Genomic DNA, 17,432 nt, shown 5'->3' on the forward strand with positions numbered 1-17,432 from the left:
GCCCCTACCCCTGGCAGGTCAGATATACCATATTGAACTGTCATCCACATGAGTCCTTGCTCCTAAATCTGTAATGGAATAATAAGCCATCTATATGGAAGGTTGCCAGTTAGTGTCCCGCAGCTAGCAGAGGAATCCTACTCCGCTGGGCCCCTGAGCAAGGCCCTTAACCCCAACTACTCCAGGGGCGCCGTAGAAATGGCTGACCCTGTGTTCTGACCCCAAGTCTGTGTGTCTCATGGAGAGCAAGCTGGTTTATGCGAAAAGACAAATTCCTACCACAAGAAATTGCATATGGCCAATAAAGTGATCTTATCTTATTTTTATTTTAATTATAGCATTAAATTGATTTTATTAAACTTTAAATTTAAGGACTTTGCCTGCATTTAGAATGACCTGCATTATTAAATCATATGAATAAACAATTAAAACCAAAACAAATTTACTAATACCTTTTATATGCAGTTTAATTGAGGTAGCAGAAGAGAATTTCAAAATAAAAAGAGAAGCCTTTTCATTATTCCGTACATTAAACAAATTTTAACCTAACTACACTTAGGTAATACTTAGGTATCATAAACTATTTGTTTTTTGACCATTTCTTGAATCTGTTTTGAATGATAGTGTCTTGAGGCACATCTAGTAAAGAACCAATAATGGCAAGGGACTGACTGGAATATTATTTTATATAAAAGCACCAGATTTATTTTGGATTTGCAGTGCCAATGTTTTGATTCTGAGGATTGAAATATGACAGAGAAGGAAATAATCTTATTCTATAAAATGTTATAGCCAGCAACATCTTAAGTTTGATTCTAAAAAAACAATAACATTAATTCCAAATGTTCATTTAAAAAAGCGTAGAACAGTATTTCTTTATTAACACTGCTACTGATAGTAATGTCTGCAAAAGTTCAAGTTATCGCGATTGTATTTTATCTGTCCATGTTCGGTGCTTAATTTTCACAAAGGCGTACTGTACAGATTCCAAATTTAGACACGCTGGTGTGGAAATCCTACTTGACAAATCTCAAATAAGAAAACCTTCCAGCGTGAAAACAACCTAAATATCAAAAGAGAACAAAAAAACAACTAATCAAACCAAGAAACAGCAGACCTGCAATGCTCCCGGGACGTGTTCACAGAACACTCTCGACGGGAAAAGTGTCACCTTGAGGAGTTATCTTCTGGCATTTATAGTATTTTCTGCTTCCTGTAAAACCCAGCTTTACTGGGCTACCTCCACATCGGAAAACTCTTCCGTCCAGTCTATAAAAGGAGAAAAAAAAAACAGAGTTCATTAAGGCCCCTCCATCAAAAGGATTGACATAACAGCACCAAGGAACGACAGAAAATAAATCTTACATTTAATACAAGCAGGGCTATAAAAACCATAATTGAAACTTATCTAGAGGTTCTTCTGTATGGAAATTATTCTGGAGGCTAGACAACATCGATTTACAGTAGGAAGAGTTTGCTTAACCATCTTGTTTGTATTTTTTAACAAGTAATACCATGAAATGATACAAGCAGGGTATGACAATCTCAGAAGGCTTTCGGTAAAGTTCCCCATGAAGGATTAATTCTTAAATTGTCTTGACATTCTGGTGCATGGGACATGTGGCTGACTGCTTCCTTTGTGACCACCTGAATGAAATACGCATTTAGTATATCATTCATTATCCAGGAGTTCTCCATTCTTGTCCCAGATGTATTGTTTTTCATCCTTGACGGTTCTGTAGGTGCAGTAGTGCTATAAAGGCCTCCACAGCAATATCAAGTACTTTCAATTCCTCTCTTGGCCTTTCTAATATTTATTTATACCTATACTTGAAATGTATTGTACTAATTGTCTTTAAACCATTCCTTTTGGGTTTTCTAAAAATAATTTCATGACGTGCATACTTTTCCCCTATATTTTTCTACATTGACTTGTGGAACTATTTAGAATACCATTTTTTATATGTTCATTTACACACCCTTGGGTTATTTTTTTCTGTGCTTCAAGCAGGATCTATTTAAAATGAACAGACACATACCCTGTTTTCTTTCTGCTTAAGCTCAACCATCCATCCATTTTTCTTACTGCTTTATCCAATACAGGGTTGAACAGAGAAGGTCATAAGTTGGTCCAATTTAAAAGGCACTGACCAAGTCACCTCATTGCACTTTTTCAGAATAAAGTTAAACACGAACCAGAGGATGCAGAACACAAAACTATGAGGAAAGTGCATTTGGAACTGAGAACAGGAGGGACTTTTTGAGCTTCTCAAGCTCCTGTTCTCATAAGCTACTTTGATATACATTAGCTACCCAACTATGACTTCTGCCTTGTCGGTGTTTGCTCAATCCTCTAATATACACCCACTAAAACGATAGTTGTCTCCTCTGTCTCCGTTAGCCAAGATTTTAATCCTAATATTTCTACATTTAGAAACTTAATTTCTGGCGCTCTTGATCTGATCTTTCCCTTGTCAGATTTAGCCTGTATCTTCTTTTCTCTTCAACATCATGCTGTACAGGGATTGCAGTCGCCCAGAAAGCCTTCCCAAGCACACAGTCCCATTGACATTGACATGTCCTTTTAGTGGTGTAGAGACGTCTTCACCTTGCAGGCTTCTGGGTCCTGCGTGCTCCTGATGGTCCAGTGCAGAGAGAGAGTCATGTGGCGCCGCCAGACAGGGTTCCGGTGGAGCAGAATCATCCCAGAGAGAGAATCCCCTTGATGCAGGAAGACGGGAGAGTCCAGCATGAGCAGCGTCTGCTTCCAATGGGTCAGACTAAAACACAGGGAAGAGAGAGTCCGGACAGACATTGTGTTACGATATAGAAAAATAAAAGCAGTCAGCGATTATTTTTATATTATATTTACAAATGTATTTACAATAACAAAACAATCATTAGAATTACAATAACTTATAATGCGCAAAGAAAAAACACAAAAGTTCACTTATCTAAGAGTCCCTATCTGTCAATGTGCTGCCATCACTGGTCTGAAATTGTTGTTTCCCTTTCAATTTGTGTGTGACCACCAAAACAGATAAACAAGAGGCAAAGTTCAACATCCCTCGATAAACCAAAATAAATCCAAATATATATCATATACATGCTGTTCGTAAGTATAAAATGAATCCCTCTCTGCTCAAACTCTGCCCGTTACTCTCTCTGGTGAATTCAAACTCCCCCCCAAAGCTCTAGACCTTTTTTTTTAACGATTTACATAATCATTCTAGTAAATTCTGTTCAAGAAAATTCAAGATAACACTAATTACTTACATAAAGCAATAGTGTTATTTACAAATGATGAATATTCTAGTAAATCAAAAATATTTTCAAAGGTAATTATTCCTAACAATATTATTCATAACAGTACACACAGGGACCAGATTTCCAGCAGGATCTTTTGACTTCCCCCGCTCTTTTCTATACACTCTAAACTTGCTTATCTCAGCTCTGCTGCAGTGGTCTTCACACTAGGGAGGCTCAGGCTGTTTCAGGCTCGCCCAGAGCTGGCAGGACACACCATCTATCCAGATCCGGCTAACGAAATAGTCTTTATTCAAACCGCTGCTGTTAAAACAACAGGTGCCACCTGCTGTCTTACAAACACTTTTACTGGTGGAGTCTCTGTCTGAAATGGAAAACAATTCCACAGAAATTGAATCTATAAAGCTTTGTTAAATGCTGTGTACCTCAGCACGATAGTAAATAATAATAGTTCAGTCAGAACTGAACGAATCCTTAAAAGGGGCATTAGAAATTCAATATTTAAACATTAAGAGATTAACTTACTGATTAGTCTGGGAAAAGGCACTGAAATACATGCAAACCAAAATCAGATTTATTATAATATATATTTTAAAGGTATATTTAGATATCTTTCTGATAAAATGGTTAGGGCAAATAAAATAAGTGAATAAAATGTTAATTAAATCTGTGATTGAGACACGACAGAAGAAGAAAAACTAACAACACAAAAGAAGATGCACTGTTCTGTTCCCGAGGAACAGTGCTAAAACAAGATAAAATGACTCTGACCTCCAGCTGTTAGTGTTTGAAGAGCTGACTTACGGGTGATGTGGTCCGGTGTTTAACTCCAGCGTAGGACCCTCTTCGTCTAGGCTTTGGAACTGAACACTAAACCAAGCAGCAAAGCCATGAAAAGTTCCTGATTTTTCCACTCTGAAGCAAAACTCCCCCTTCAGCTTCTAAAAGAATTAAAGACAATAAAACCGGTTTAAAAAAATCAGCTCATATCTGTGTTGGTATAAAATGCAATACAAATACAGTGCTTGTTAGAAAAATCCTGTTTGTGCACCCGGGAAACTTTCATTTTTAGTGCAATTCTGATTTAGAAAGAGATGTAAGAACATGGTTGGCTCGGAAGTTTGGCAATTAGCAATGTAGCAATGCTGCTTGAGTTTACCCTGAGGTGTCTTTGGTGAGGTGCTTGCCTCTTTTCCCTGTGTCTGTGTTAAGTCTTCTCCTGGAGTTCTGGTTCCCATCTAAAGACATACTGGCTAGTTCAAGTGTATACAGTAGCTGATTTGTCCTACTGTGTGTATGTGCTAGCATGGTGTGCACATGCCCAATGAGTGGCTGGCTTTTGGTCAAGGGTCCCAACACGATGCCTGTTCTTCCATGATAGACTTTGGTTTGACAAGACCCTTTCCAGATGAAGTGACTTTCTGATCATGGTCAGACACACCTACAAACCTAAGAAGAATTGCAAGCCAAAGGTGGCCATTCGTCTTATCTTTCTTGTTTGGCTCCTTAAAGACAACGCATCCCACAATCTGTGTAGCATCTTCTTAGAGGATGCCAGTTTGAAAATGTGGACACCAAGGACTCTATGTAAAGAAATGCATTTAGTTCTACAACAGATTCACTCAAGGAGCTGTACAATAGCACAAGGCTCCACAGATGTGGTTTTGCAAGACAGAAGACCCATCCACCACCCATTGCTTGGAGCCTGGTCTTTATTAGGGAAAAGTCTGAATATGTTAATGTCAGATTTAGAGTTGCATTGCACTCTTGAAGAAATCCTATATTAATATAGCCTAAAGCAAGGCCAATCAGAGGCTTTCATCTGAGCAGGTGTAAAGTTGAAATGTAGAGAAACATCCACTCTAAATTTCACAGGGAAAAACTTGAATGTAGTCAGAAAATAGTACACTAGCAACATTTGAAAACTATCTATGTTTTTCTAGAATTAGTGTCTATTACAAAGACCGGATTATGTAAAATATTTAGCATAGAATATAATAACTTCTCCTTTGCCAATATAAAGATATATTTCACAGGAATATATCTCAGCAGACTACTAAAAAAATTCCTTTTTTTTCGATGTATTAGTTTTGATGGTATCATACATCATAACCCAGTTTAAGGTTATAATTAAAAACCAATTACAATTCACTGTGTATCTTAAATAAATTCTACCCTACTTCCATGGCATGAGTTTTACCCATTCCAGTTTGGTCCCCAACCTCACCTCAAGATCGGGGATCTGCAGAGAGTGCATATCCAGGGTCAGGACATCACAGGGCGCAGACAGACAATCTTCAGGCTTCATCTCGTGGCTGAACTTGGGCTTGGAGAAGAACTCTTTCTGAGCAAGGGACCTGGACCAATGAATGAAACCCAATTACAATTACAGCCATTATGGTTAAATCCACAGTGCCTATGCTCATGGGAAAAATACATTACTACAGCACTACATCTAAAAAAAGGCCTTGCTTTATGTAAACTGACATAATATGAACGTAAGCATTTTTTTTCTTTTTGCCACTATTTTAGTCCATGTCTTCAGTCGAACATGCACTACATCAATATGATCTAAATATTGTACTGAACTGAAATGTACAGGTGTGGCAATACCACCTCTTCTTTTAGAAATGTGTATATGTACTTCCTGCAGCTGTGAGGGCTCAGCAGGAACTACCATTTATACTTCAGCCATTTAGAAAGGCTCTTATACCTACGGTATATCAAATATCCGAACACCTTCTTCCAAAAAACATTACTTGCAGAATTTACTTTTAAAGCTTACTTTTTTATATATTTAATGTTACTACTAGAATGAAACATATAATTTCTGTTAGAAACCTGTCAAAGTACTGTATGACTGTTGTGACACAGAGAGACGAAGTTCCGCTAGAAAGAACCCCTAGTTTCCTGACAACTGCATGGGCATGCAATTACAAGATCATTGCCAACAGATGCTCCCACTCAGAGGGTCAGCGATAAAAGATACCCATGCATCTGTCTCCTGGTTCATCACAGACCTTTGTCCACATCTCTCCAGCCTAGACACATGAATGTTTCTCCCGTCTTGCAGAAAGAGATTTAAGAACATGGCTGGCATGGTACTGAGATGTTGGATTACAGCCTCCCCTCGAGCTCAGCTAAACTCACCCAGAAAGGGAATTAAATTCTTTCAAAGTGACCTCAGGAGCCCTGGTAGCTCAGACAGTAAGGGCGTCTATCTCCTGACTAGAAGGTCCTGGGTTCAATCCCAGGTAGGGGCAAGTGATTTACAGTAGCTCCCAGGTCCACTCAGCCTGCTTTTCAAATGAGTTCTGGGGGTTAATCCTTCTGGGGGTAATAGGCCCGCCGGAGTGTGATGCTGACCACATCACCTCCACCTCCAGTGTCTGAAGGTTGAGAAAAATAGTGACCCATTCCCCCATGGGCCTTTATGGCCTGAAAAGGGACCTACCTACCATGGTGACCTCACACTGGCCTGTCTCCCCCAAAGAGATATTGATTTGAACTGGCGCCTCACAGCTCCTCCTGAAGCCCCACATTGTGGCATTGGAATCCTGATCAGCGATTTTTGGGTTCAAATCCCAGGTTGGAGACACCGTAACTGTGCCACTTTACAAAATACTTTGCCCGGATTGCTCTAGCAAACCATGATATTCACAATTTGCACAGAAGAATATTAGTGTAATCTCTGTAAGTCACTACGGATAGAAGCAACCAAATACTGTATGTTAACAACAATAAAAAACATCATTAAGAACTAAACTTTAATTCAACCGTAATCAGGATTGTCCAAGTTACCGAGCATGGCCGGAGTAGTGAGGGATTCTCTTTGGCTTGTAGGAAGAGGTCGTCTGATAATCTGAGGAGCAGGACAATCACGATTTGGAGAACTGTGCTTATAAGAAAGCGTTTCAGGTCTTACTTCAGACAACTGAAATCCAGACCGTAGGGCTTCTCCCAGAAGACAATCTTGCGGCGGTATTCCTCCTCGGCCTGGCAGGGAACAAGGCTCAGCGCGGCAGAGGACGGCCACATCGTCCCGCCCTCCTTCAGCCAGCGGTCTCGAGCCAGAAGCACCGACTCCACCATGAACTCAAACTGGAACCCACAAACACGACAGTAAATCATCACGGGGCAGGGGGGTGAGGGCACTGACACCTTCTGCCTGTTTTCCAAGCACTTGGTCCAGACCAGGAGTTTGAGGCACACGAGTTTCAGCCAAAGGGCCCCTTTCTGCTTCTGAGGGACCCAGATAGAAACGCTGAAGGTTTCTTTGTTTTCAGACCAGTTACATGAGACCCACAGTGCTGAAATCACTTCAGAATTCCAAAGCACTTTAGACAATATTGTGAAGCAAATGTTAATATTACACATTTTCCATTTTAGTATGTATTTTTCCTATTAATTATAATTCTAAGGAGAATGAGGGAAAATACAGGGCATACAATAAGAAAACCTCAAACTCCTGAAAATCAAGTAATAATAAATTGCATTCATGTAGCACTATTCATCCCAAAGGATCCCAAAACATATATATATATAGGACGGGACCCAATTACCTGGGTGAAGAATGGACCCATTACGCATCAGGAGCATCAGGAGCCTCATTACACAGCAGATGGGATGGACAAAAAAACTGAATAATAGGGGGAATATTAGGGAGGTCAGTGTCAAAGCCAAGAATGGAATGAAGCCAGGACACCAATGTCATCAAACCTACTCTTTCAAAAAGTGCGAGGGGATCTTTAGTGACCAAGTAGTCAGGACCTTGGTCTGATGTCTCTTCAGAAGGATGACACTGCCAACAGCACTGTGTTCCCGATCACCAAATTGAGACACTGGTTTGGCAACTCTCTTGCGGAGCAGATCAGGCTACAAGCTGTTAATTATGGTGGAAATACTTCCTTATGCCTTAAATTTGACTCCTACATGGCTATAAGGTGTCAACAATGGAGTAAATACTTCCTTATGCCTGTCTTAAATTTGACTCCATGAACCACCCAGCAGCAACAGTCACATGTAGAGTACTCCCATTTTGCAATTAGCACCAACTGCAAACATGCAGCAATGCCCATTTTCGCCACAACACATCTGTTCCCATGGTACAAACATTTGCCATTTTGTAAGAGCAACTACTGTATATTTTAGAACCGGTATGATTCATAGGACCAACTGCTTGTGTCATTTTCTATTTCACACAAAGTGATCTGTCCCATTTCAATACAAAATTGCCCCATTTTGCCCCAACGGCTGTTACCTTTTTAGTGTCACAGAGATCTATACAATACAGTATCTTAGTATTACCTGCCCTGCGTAGCTGATTGCCCTTCTTTAGGGTGGTTATAAATTCTTATATTAACTACATATTATGACACATCATCAAGGACATATATATACAAGTTAACAAAACTAAATAAAAATAATTCCAAGCTATGCACTGAGCTAGGCAAAGCGAACGTTGAAGGTGCAGTGTGGAGTAGGGGATAGGGCTCTGGTTTCCTGACTTGGGGGGTCATGGGCTCAGATCCCAGCTCGGGACACAACAGCTGTACAACCTTCAGGCAAATTAATAATGGAGGACGTTACAAAAACAGTACATACGAGCAGGCAGTTGCCCATCCACTCGGACACGAGCACGTCCACCTTCCCCGGCAGCGCCAGCTCTTCCACGCGGCCCTTGAACACGGACACGACGCTCTGGCAGCCATTGCGCGTCACCAGCTCTCGGGTCTGGTCGGCCATGGGGCTGGCCTCCACCGCGTACACCTGGGGGGACACAGGAGCTCCGCATCACCCGCCCGGGAACCAAGCAGCCTGGTGCTTGCACCAGAGTCAGTCCCAGCAGACACCTTTTCCGCCTGGAGATCTGCTAGTTGCCACTAGAGGGCACAGTGGCCAATGGCCGCACTCAGACCACGCAGGAACTCCATCCTAACGAGATGATCAGCAGCTACACCTCTTGATAGTGATGCCTATAAAACATGCTCATGCGACTCCTTCTGCGTTCGGTACAGAACCTCACCTCCGACCCTCGGACACAGGCGTAAACTGATTCTCACAAGAAACGGAAAAGGCAAGCGCCTTATCTTTTTTCCCCTCTTCCCGCCCTTTTAAACCCCCATAAAAAAGGCAGAGATCCCTTTTTCGGCTGATTCCCTGCCAGGAGATATCGACCTGTTACTACTGTGGGCGAACAACCATTAGCCGACTATTCCAGTAGCACAACAGGAATACCAAGCAAAAACGATGAAGAAAGGGGGATAAGGGATGGAGGGGGTCCTCTGACAGACACCACAGGTGCTACCGCAGACATGTAAGGGATCGGGAAGTGTGGACATGAGCGGCCACAGAGGAAAGGTGGAGTTAATTGCAGACAGTAGTGGGTGGAGGGAGTGAAGTAAAAAGAATAAAAGGAACAATAAAGGACTGCAGATCAATAGGGGGTCACAGTGAAGAATGATGATGATAATTCCTTTTACATACAGTATATAGTGATTTCAAAGCGCTTTACAGGTACTTCCCCTCCACCACCACCAACGTGCAGCCCCCACCTGGATGATGCAACGGCAGCCATAGTGCACCAGAATGCTCACCACACATCAGCTATTAGCGGGGAGGAGAACAGAGTGATTAAGCCAGTAAAGATATAGGGATTATTAGGAGGCCATGATTGGTGAAGGCCAATGGGAAATCCTGGCCAGGACGCCAGGGTAACACCGGGGTAACACCGGGGTAACACCGGGGTAACACCAGTGATGACCACTGAGAGTCAGGACCTCCGTTTTATGTCTCAGCCAAAGGACGGTTCCTTTTTACAGTATAGTGTCCCCGTCACTATACAGGGGAATTAGGACCTAAGTCATAAGTCCACAGGGTGAGCACCCCCAGCTGGCCCCACTAAGACCTCTTCCAGGAGCAACCTTAGTTTTTCCCAGGAGGTCTCTCCCATCCAGGTACTGACCAGGCTCACACCTGCTGAGCTTCAGTGGGGTGTCAGTTGTGAGTTGCAGGGTGATATAGCTGCTAGCAGTGATGGGAAGAGTTGCAGGTAAGAAGCAAATAAAAGACTGTCAAGTAGAGAAGCTGTACTGGAGAAACAAAATGGAGAGATCACAAGCAATGTTTTGGATGAGATAAAGAGATAACTTTGCTTAAGCAGTGTTACAGTTATCCAAGCCAGAAAGGGCCATGGGCTGAACTAGGAGGTGTTGCTTAAGAAAAAAGCCTCAGGAGCACATGTACAAAGAGGAGAGAGAAAAAACCAAGCCAGTACTAAGTTTCTTGTCGGAGCAAGAAGATGAGAGCTAGACAGAATCATGGGAATTTGATCAAAAGTAATTATTTCAAGAATAAATGTAGGTTAAAAGTAATTATTCTAACTGCATTTTCCTGCTGCAAAGAAGTCTGATCTTAAGTGCTAATTTGGCCTATTAAAGTAATGCAGGTAAAGTTCGGTATGAACAAAAGTGTGTGTATTGCTGTCTGGCTGTGTCTTATGTGAACTTATTTTCAAGGGTTCCAACACTGAAATGAAACAAACAGCAATAAAATACTTAACCTAAGTGAACTAAAGACACTACATGACAGTGGATATCAAGCCATTGTCATTGTCTCCTTAATACAGATATATGTGTCCATAGTACTCATCTAGCAAAACAAAATACAAAGACTGTAAGTACCTGCAAAGAAATTAATTCATTATTCCCAACAATGTAAATGTTTAGTGGCACAAAACATGCATTTTTGTGTCCATGTTTGTATTTATTCTGCAAAAAGGTTTCTGAATCTGTTAGTGTACAATGCTAATTTGTGATTACAGTTGCACACTGATAAATGCACCACAGATAAAGAACTAGAAGTGGGTCTGCTTTAACTCCAAACAGCCACTAGGAGGAACCCAACACACAAATCCAAAGAATTTGTCAATCACATTTGTAAATCATATTTTAATTAATGAAAACTTTATTTAAAAAATAGGTCAGGCAGCGGATTTTCGCATGCATTAATTTAATCTAAATGTTTTTGTTTTATATATTTGTACCACTGTCTTGTATTTTTTTTGGAATGTTTAGTTTATTCTTTTATATTGATGCAACCAGTATTAATATTGTTAAGGCATATGTAATTTTATAAAAAATCGCTCACATTACATTTTCTTTCAAATTGCCTCTACTTGGAGGCTGTTAAATTGAAAGAGGAATGCTTGAGCTGGGATTAAATTTTTTAATTAAATTAAATGTGATGAATTTCTGTTGACGGAGCTTTTGGGCAAAAGCCAGACTTTTGGAAACTTCCCTTCAGCAGCACACTATGCTAATGAAGTATTAAAAAGTGAAATAAAGGCTAATCTCATGTCTATCATGTCTGCTATCTAAAAAGTGGTGATTTCTCCACTATTCCCCCTACAGCTGTTGTTCTAAAAAAAACTGTAGCTGTTGATAAGACTTTTTCTGGTTCGTAAGATCTTGGATGATGTTATTAATTACTACCATCCCTGAACCAATTTAAAAACGTAAGAGCAGTGTGATCTCACCCAGCTGTGCCATCTTATCATCTACAAAAGCATGACAAGACGACTTGTTCCATACTCCCACAACCCAGTCTGTAAAGAACTACCTGCTGTGCTCAGTTTTAAATGCACTTCCTCGTAATGTAAAAATTGATAGGATTGACTAGATAAACACCTTTTAATACTTGAATAGATGAGGAATAAAACGCTTGAACTTCTTATTTCCTTCTATCAACATACTCAAGGGAGTTCTTTTTAAACCGCAGCATGAGTGCAGCAACAGCAAGCAAGAGGTTCAAATAAAGGGATCACGCATTTTCTTCCTCTGTGAATAAAAGTTGGGATAAAACTGGGGTCCTCCAGTATAAGTGGTGAGAAATCCCACCATACTGCACCTCATTTGGATGTCCTGGTCCTAGAAAAGGCTTTCATAACTGAGAATTTATGCCAGTGCCAATGGATCTTATAAAAAAAAAAGATCAAATTAAAAACAGCACCAAAATAACATCCATGGAGTAACAGTTAAATTTTGGATTATCCTATGACCAGCCACTATCTTGGCCATTTTAATTGAAAGCATAACATTTTAATTTTAATTTAAACTTCATTTAAATTGAATTGAAAGAAATAAAAATTCTGAAGAGATGCCTCGGTCGGCTTCAACGTTTTGCATAATTATTCCTAATTATGCTGCGCTTAATAATTTTACAAAAGCCCTCTCTGTGCTGCTGAATGTGTGGCTGAATGGTACCACAGCAGTATCCTAACTGGGATCTGAGCCCAATCCCTTCCGGTTACAGCTCCAGAACCTTAACCGGTCCCCCACATTGCTGCCTCTAATATTCACATGTTCTGATGATCTCTTACAGTGCAAACTCTCATGCTGTAGGTGTACAAATCCCAGTGAGAAGCCCGTTCTTTCAAAAATCTGTAATTCATTGTCTGAATACAAAAGTACAATTCGCTCTGCCTTGCTTGAAAGGTTCTTCAAAAAAAAGACTGGAGGTCAGAGGCCAATCCTGAAAGGATCGACTGCTTTAGCAGGATGCTGGCACGTTACCGCCGCAGGCTCGGCGAGTCGAGCGCAGAAGAGGCTGATGATCCCCGTTCCACAGCCGAGGTCCATCACAACACGGCCCTCGAGGCAGTGCCTGTTGCTGAGGACGACTTCTCTGTACGTCTCTGTGCGTGGCTTGTCTGACAGCATCTCCAGGTGCAGTTTCTGCGGAGAGGAGCACACCCTGTCATTCTGCTCCTTCAGGAAGCAATGGTTCTACCACTTTGCAGGCCTGAGAAAAGATCCATTGATTCTTGACCCACAGATGCCTTCTCTACCTGGCACTTCTGACAGGCATCCTCACCAGGAGCTTGTAGTCTAATAATATCCATCCATCTTCCATCTGCTTTATCCAATACAGGGTTACAGGAGAGCTGGAGCAACAGGCGCAAGGCAGGAAACACCCTGGTTGGGACGCCAGTCCATCACAGAGCACACACACTACAAACTCAACCCAGGACCAGTTTTCCCATAATCCAATTAACCTACCAGTATGGCTTTGGACTGTGGGAGGAATCCAGAGCAAACCAGGGAATGCAAGCAAACACTGTATGTTCTCCTCAATTCCACAGAAATAACGCACCAGGCATTGAACCCAAGGCCCCAGTACTGCGAGGCAGCAATGTTAACTACTGTGCCACTGTGGGATCCTAGCCTGTAAAATCTATTGACTATATTAAATTGGCAGTTATATGAGATATAATGGGAGGGATTGAATTTAGAGGCAGCACTGTACTGATAATGGTACCAGATCTACAGTGCATTTGCCAAAAAGCTGTAAGTTAACATGAAGATGACCAAGGCTTCATTCTACACATTGCAAGCAAAGCAACTATGTACTTGTAATATAGTGTATTTCATCTGAAAAAATATAACCACAGCCTGGTCTGAGAAAGAACTGTGTCCTTCAGTCTTTCATCATATAATGAACTGTGGAACAAAAACAAAATTCTTATTAAAAAAAAAAAGGGCAGAGCAGTGGCTCTGTGGCTCAGGATCTGCGCCTGTGGCTGGAAGGTTGCCGGTTCGTATCCCACAGCCGGCAGAGGAATCCTACTCCGTTGGGCCCCTCAGCAAGGCCCTTAACCCCAGCTGCTCCAGGGGTGCCGTATAAATGGCTGACCCTGCGCTCTGACCCCAAGCTTCTCTCTTCCCGTCTGTGTGCCTGTGAGTCTCATGGAGAGCAAGCTGGGGTAAATAATAAGACAAATTCCTAATGCAATAAATTGTATATGGTTAATAAAGTGATCTTATCTCTAAACACTTTATCCCACACTACAAAGTCTAGCTACATAGGGGTAAGCTTAAGAATGTTGGTAGGGTTTTGATTACAGATTACAATATCCTGGTATCAGCATGCCCCTATTGTGGTAATGATGATCTGAATATCTCACCAAACTTCCATAGCTGCCAAAGTATTCTTCATCCTGCCAGGCATCATCCACATCCTCTTCATCAATACATGGCCGGACGTAACTGGAGGGGACGTAACCAAAGAGTCCATACAGCTCTGCCCACCACCATTCTGGTGAGGTTCTATCATGAACCCGCAGGCGGTCTCCCGTGGTGAAGCTAAGCTGAAGAATAAAGACAAGACAAGCCAGCAGCCATATCACTCTGCAACTCACCACTGGCAGCCCACTGAAGCTCAGCAGGTGTGAGCCTGGTCACTAACTAACAAACTAAGGTTGCTGCTGGAAGAGGTGTTAGTGTGGCCAGCAGGGGGTGCTCACCCTGCGGTCCATGTGGATCCTAATGCCCCAGTATAGTGATGGGGACACTGTACTGTGAACAGGCACCGTCCTTTGGATGAGACGTAAAACTGAGGTCCTGACTCTCTGTGGTCATTAAAAATTGCAGGGCGTCTTTCGAAAAGAGTAGGGGTGTAACCCCGGCATCCTGTCCAAAATGGCCCTCACCAATGATGGTCTCCTAATAATCCCCCTCTATGAATTGGCTACATTACTCTGCTCTCCTCCCCACTGATAGCCGATGTGTGGTGAGCGTTCTGGCGCACTATGGCTGCCGTCGCCTCATCCAGCTGGATGCTGCACATTAGTGGTGAAGGAGGGGAGTCCCCATTACCTGTAAAGCATTTTGAGTGGAGTGTCCAGAAAAGCACTATATAAGTGTAAGCAATTATTATAATTATTATTTTAAAAGTATGACCTTTCAGCTCTTGAACCATCTATAGCTGACTGCTGTAATTAACTTTGTTGGTTTACTCTTGGGTGTCTATTGTCTTGTTACCTGTCAACTGTCTGAAAACAAACCAATGGACTTAATGATGTTCCTTTATATATGAATTGTACAGAATGGTATTGTTCCTCTTAATTTTAAAGAGATAGTGCAAGGTTGTCCCATTCTGCTCCTGGAACAAGCCCTGCAATAATGGCTAGTGTTCACCACAATTCAATACTGTCTGTTCCTACATCCACACTGTGATGATTATACAATGTGTTTGTTGAAAACAATGCTAAATACAGGAAAATACAGTGCCGTTTCATTTTTTAAAATATTTTCAAAGCTCATCTTTTCATGTTAATTCTTACTTCATTTTTTATCTGTTAACCCTTCAATACTGTACTGTGTACTGTACACTGGCATTATCCAGTAAAGGCTTTGAGCTCCTGCTGTGTTTGTTGCCACATTAACGTGTAAATGCACCTAAGGTAATTTTGAGGTGCGATTTAGGATGGATGTCACTAGCTTATGCATCCTTTCAATGCCAATGCTCATTAAATATTAATATTAAAACAATCTTTTTCAATGTCTGTACCAACAGAAATATCTGTTTCACATAAAAAGCCATGTTATTAAAATATTTATGTATAGGGGGCGGCATGGCCGTTAACAGAGCTGTCACCTAGCTCCATTGTCCTTGCATTGAATCAGGCTTGAGGTACACTGGTCACCCAACGAGGGCAAAACACAGTGATGTTCACTTAGCCTTGCCTTGTGCCCTATGCTTTGGGGATCAGCTCTGGTTTGAGATGAACCTCACCATAACAAACAGTTTTCCAATAGCCAATGTATTTATAAAGGTATGGCACGAGACTGCTCATTAGAAACACAACCATTACAAACCTGATTGTCTTCAGTGGCACAGAAATCAGCAACGCCTACGAAGTCCTCAACTGGCTGACATTTCTTTAGGTCTTCATCCACTTCCTCCATTATCACTCAGAATTTGATGTGCAGTTCTCATCGAGAGAAGTAAAAAGCTTTACCTACATACCGCAGCACTTTTCTTGACGGTAGCATTAAATAAAATTTCAAATGTCGTCTAAAACTCTGTACACAATCAGTACCCCTAGCAATCACCGCAATCTGGTAAACCTTGCTACTAACTTATCTTTCGTGCAAATTTCAACAGTAATGCAAATGAGCATTAAAAAAGTTACACACAGCTGCCGATGTAAACTGTTTTCAGCCCAATCACTTTTAACTGAACATCCTTGATATAGAAAGTTGCAAGACAAAAACTGAACTAAATGCATTTTAAAGTAGAACAATATGAGCAATTTTCTGAGAAATAAGACACCCAAATATATAAATTAGGCATTGCAGTTTAACTAAATTAAGGTTTTTAATACCTGTATGCGTCTGTAAAAATTATATTAATATGAAAAATATATATTTAATATCGTGTTATATATTCACACCCACATTAAAACACATGCATTTTGAATTGCCCTCCTTTTCCAATAACAGCACATTTTTTATGCAACTACACGAATAAACTGTTTCCCTTTAATTGACGGGCTTCTAGGTAAAATATCTCAAAAAGATTATCCTGGTATTCCGATTCAGGATTACATTCAAACTTAATAAATACTGTAATAGAGAATTTTAAAACAGTCGTACTGAGATTTCTCGAACTTACCTCTGTTGTTCTGTACTTTCTTCGTTGTTATTACTTGGGTAAAGTGAATTGTATCTTACAACACCTTTGGAACTTTTTCCTTTAAGTATGAAATATTTACTTCGTCAAAACTAAACTTTTATTCCACGTTATATTTTAACTGTTCTTTTAAACAATCATGTAAGAGAAACACTTTTGCAAGTACGCGAATGCTATGATCAAATAAAGAAAATCATTTTTGTGGAAACGCAGAAAAACCAACACTAAATTAATTTTAAAACCCTAAGAAAATAATGTGTTACTTAATAATTTAAAATACACCATTTGATTGAACTAATTAGTTTTGAAAAAGCGAACAAAACTGTTCATGTTTCGTAATCGTCAACACTTCCGTGTGTCTTATACTGTATGCATGGGAAATGTAGTTCATTTCCTGATGTGAAGAAAAGGTTTGTACCTCGAGTACTCTCTTACTCTAAAACGTTTTTATTTTACCTGCTACGTCAACCAAAAACGTCCAATTTACAGACAAGTTCTCAGTTATAACATAGGACAAGTTTTGCCGGTAAATTTTTAGTGAAGCACCTCACGGGGGCATTTGAACCCACAATCCCCCGGTCCACAACCAGTACAGCTACTTATCACGGGAGGTGAAGACCGTACAACGTTATATTTCTCTGTGTACAAAGAGAATAATTCATTATTTGCTTTGCCTTTTCGAGTAAGACGAA

General features: G+C 40.8%; 1 protein-coding gene across 3 annotated transcripts; it reads right to left on the bottom strand.

Annotated features, from left to right (window-relative positions):
• Positions 1–679: 679 nt before the first annotated feature.
• On the bottom strand, positions 680–17,252 carry prmt2 (protein arginine methyltransferase 2). 3 transcript variants are annotated; one of them, XM_088606847.1, is made up of 10 exons: positions 16,723–17,245; positions 15,924–16,039; positions 14,231–14,413; positions 12,840–13,001; positions 8,872–9,036; positions 7,193–7,368; positions 5,495–5,624; positions 4,072–4,208; positions 2,609–2,780; positions 680–1,269 (listed from the first exon to the last, which is right to left on the bottom strand). In XM_088606847.1, the coding sequence occupies exons 2-10, from the start codon at positions 16,011–16,013 to the stop codon at positions 1,237–1,239; spliced, it is 1,248 nt and encodes a 415-aa protein (XP_088462973.1). In that variant the 5' UTR covers positions 16,014–16,039; positions 16,723–17,245; the 3' UTR covers positions 680–1,236. The 3 variants fall into 3 exon arrangements, with proteins under 3 accessions (XP_088462973.1, XP_088462974.1, XP_088462976.1); XM_088606848.1 differs by lacking the exon at positions 12,840–13,001 and having other exon boundaries at positions 16,723–17,247; XM_088606850.1 differs by lacking the exons at positions 680–1,269; positions 2,609–2,780 and adding an exon at positions 2,797–3,631 and having other exon boundaries at positions 16,723–17,252.
• Between the last annotated feature and the right edge of the window lie 180 nt (positions 17,253–17,432).

The sequence above is a fragment of the Lepisosteus platostomus genome, chromosome 14, assembly GCF_059453375.1.
Source record: "Lepisosteus platostomus isolate fLepPlt1 chromosome 14, fLepPlt1.hap1, whole genome shotgun sequence".
Taxonomy (NCBI): domain Eukaryota; kingdom Metazoa; phylum Chordata; class Actinopteri; order Semionotiformes; family Lepisosteidae; genus Lepisosteus; species Lepisosteus platostomus.

Coding starts and splice junctions, on each gene's coding strand:
- prmt2 (XM_088606847.1), bottom strand. CDS start 16,013: ATGGAGGAAGTGGATGAAGACCTAAAGAAATGTCAGCCAGTTGAGGAC. Junction 13,002..14,230: donor TTGGCAGCTATGGAAGTTTG/GTGAGATATTCA, acceptor TCCTCTCCGCAG/AAACTGCACCTGGAGATGCT. Junction 7,369..8,871: donor GGATGGGCAACTGCCTGCTC/GTATGTACTGTT, acceptor TGTGGGTTCCAG/TTTGAGTTCATGGTGGAGTC.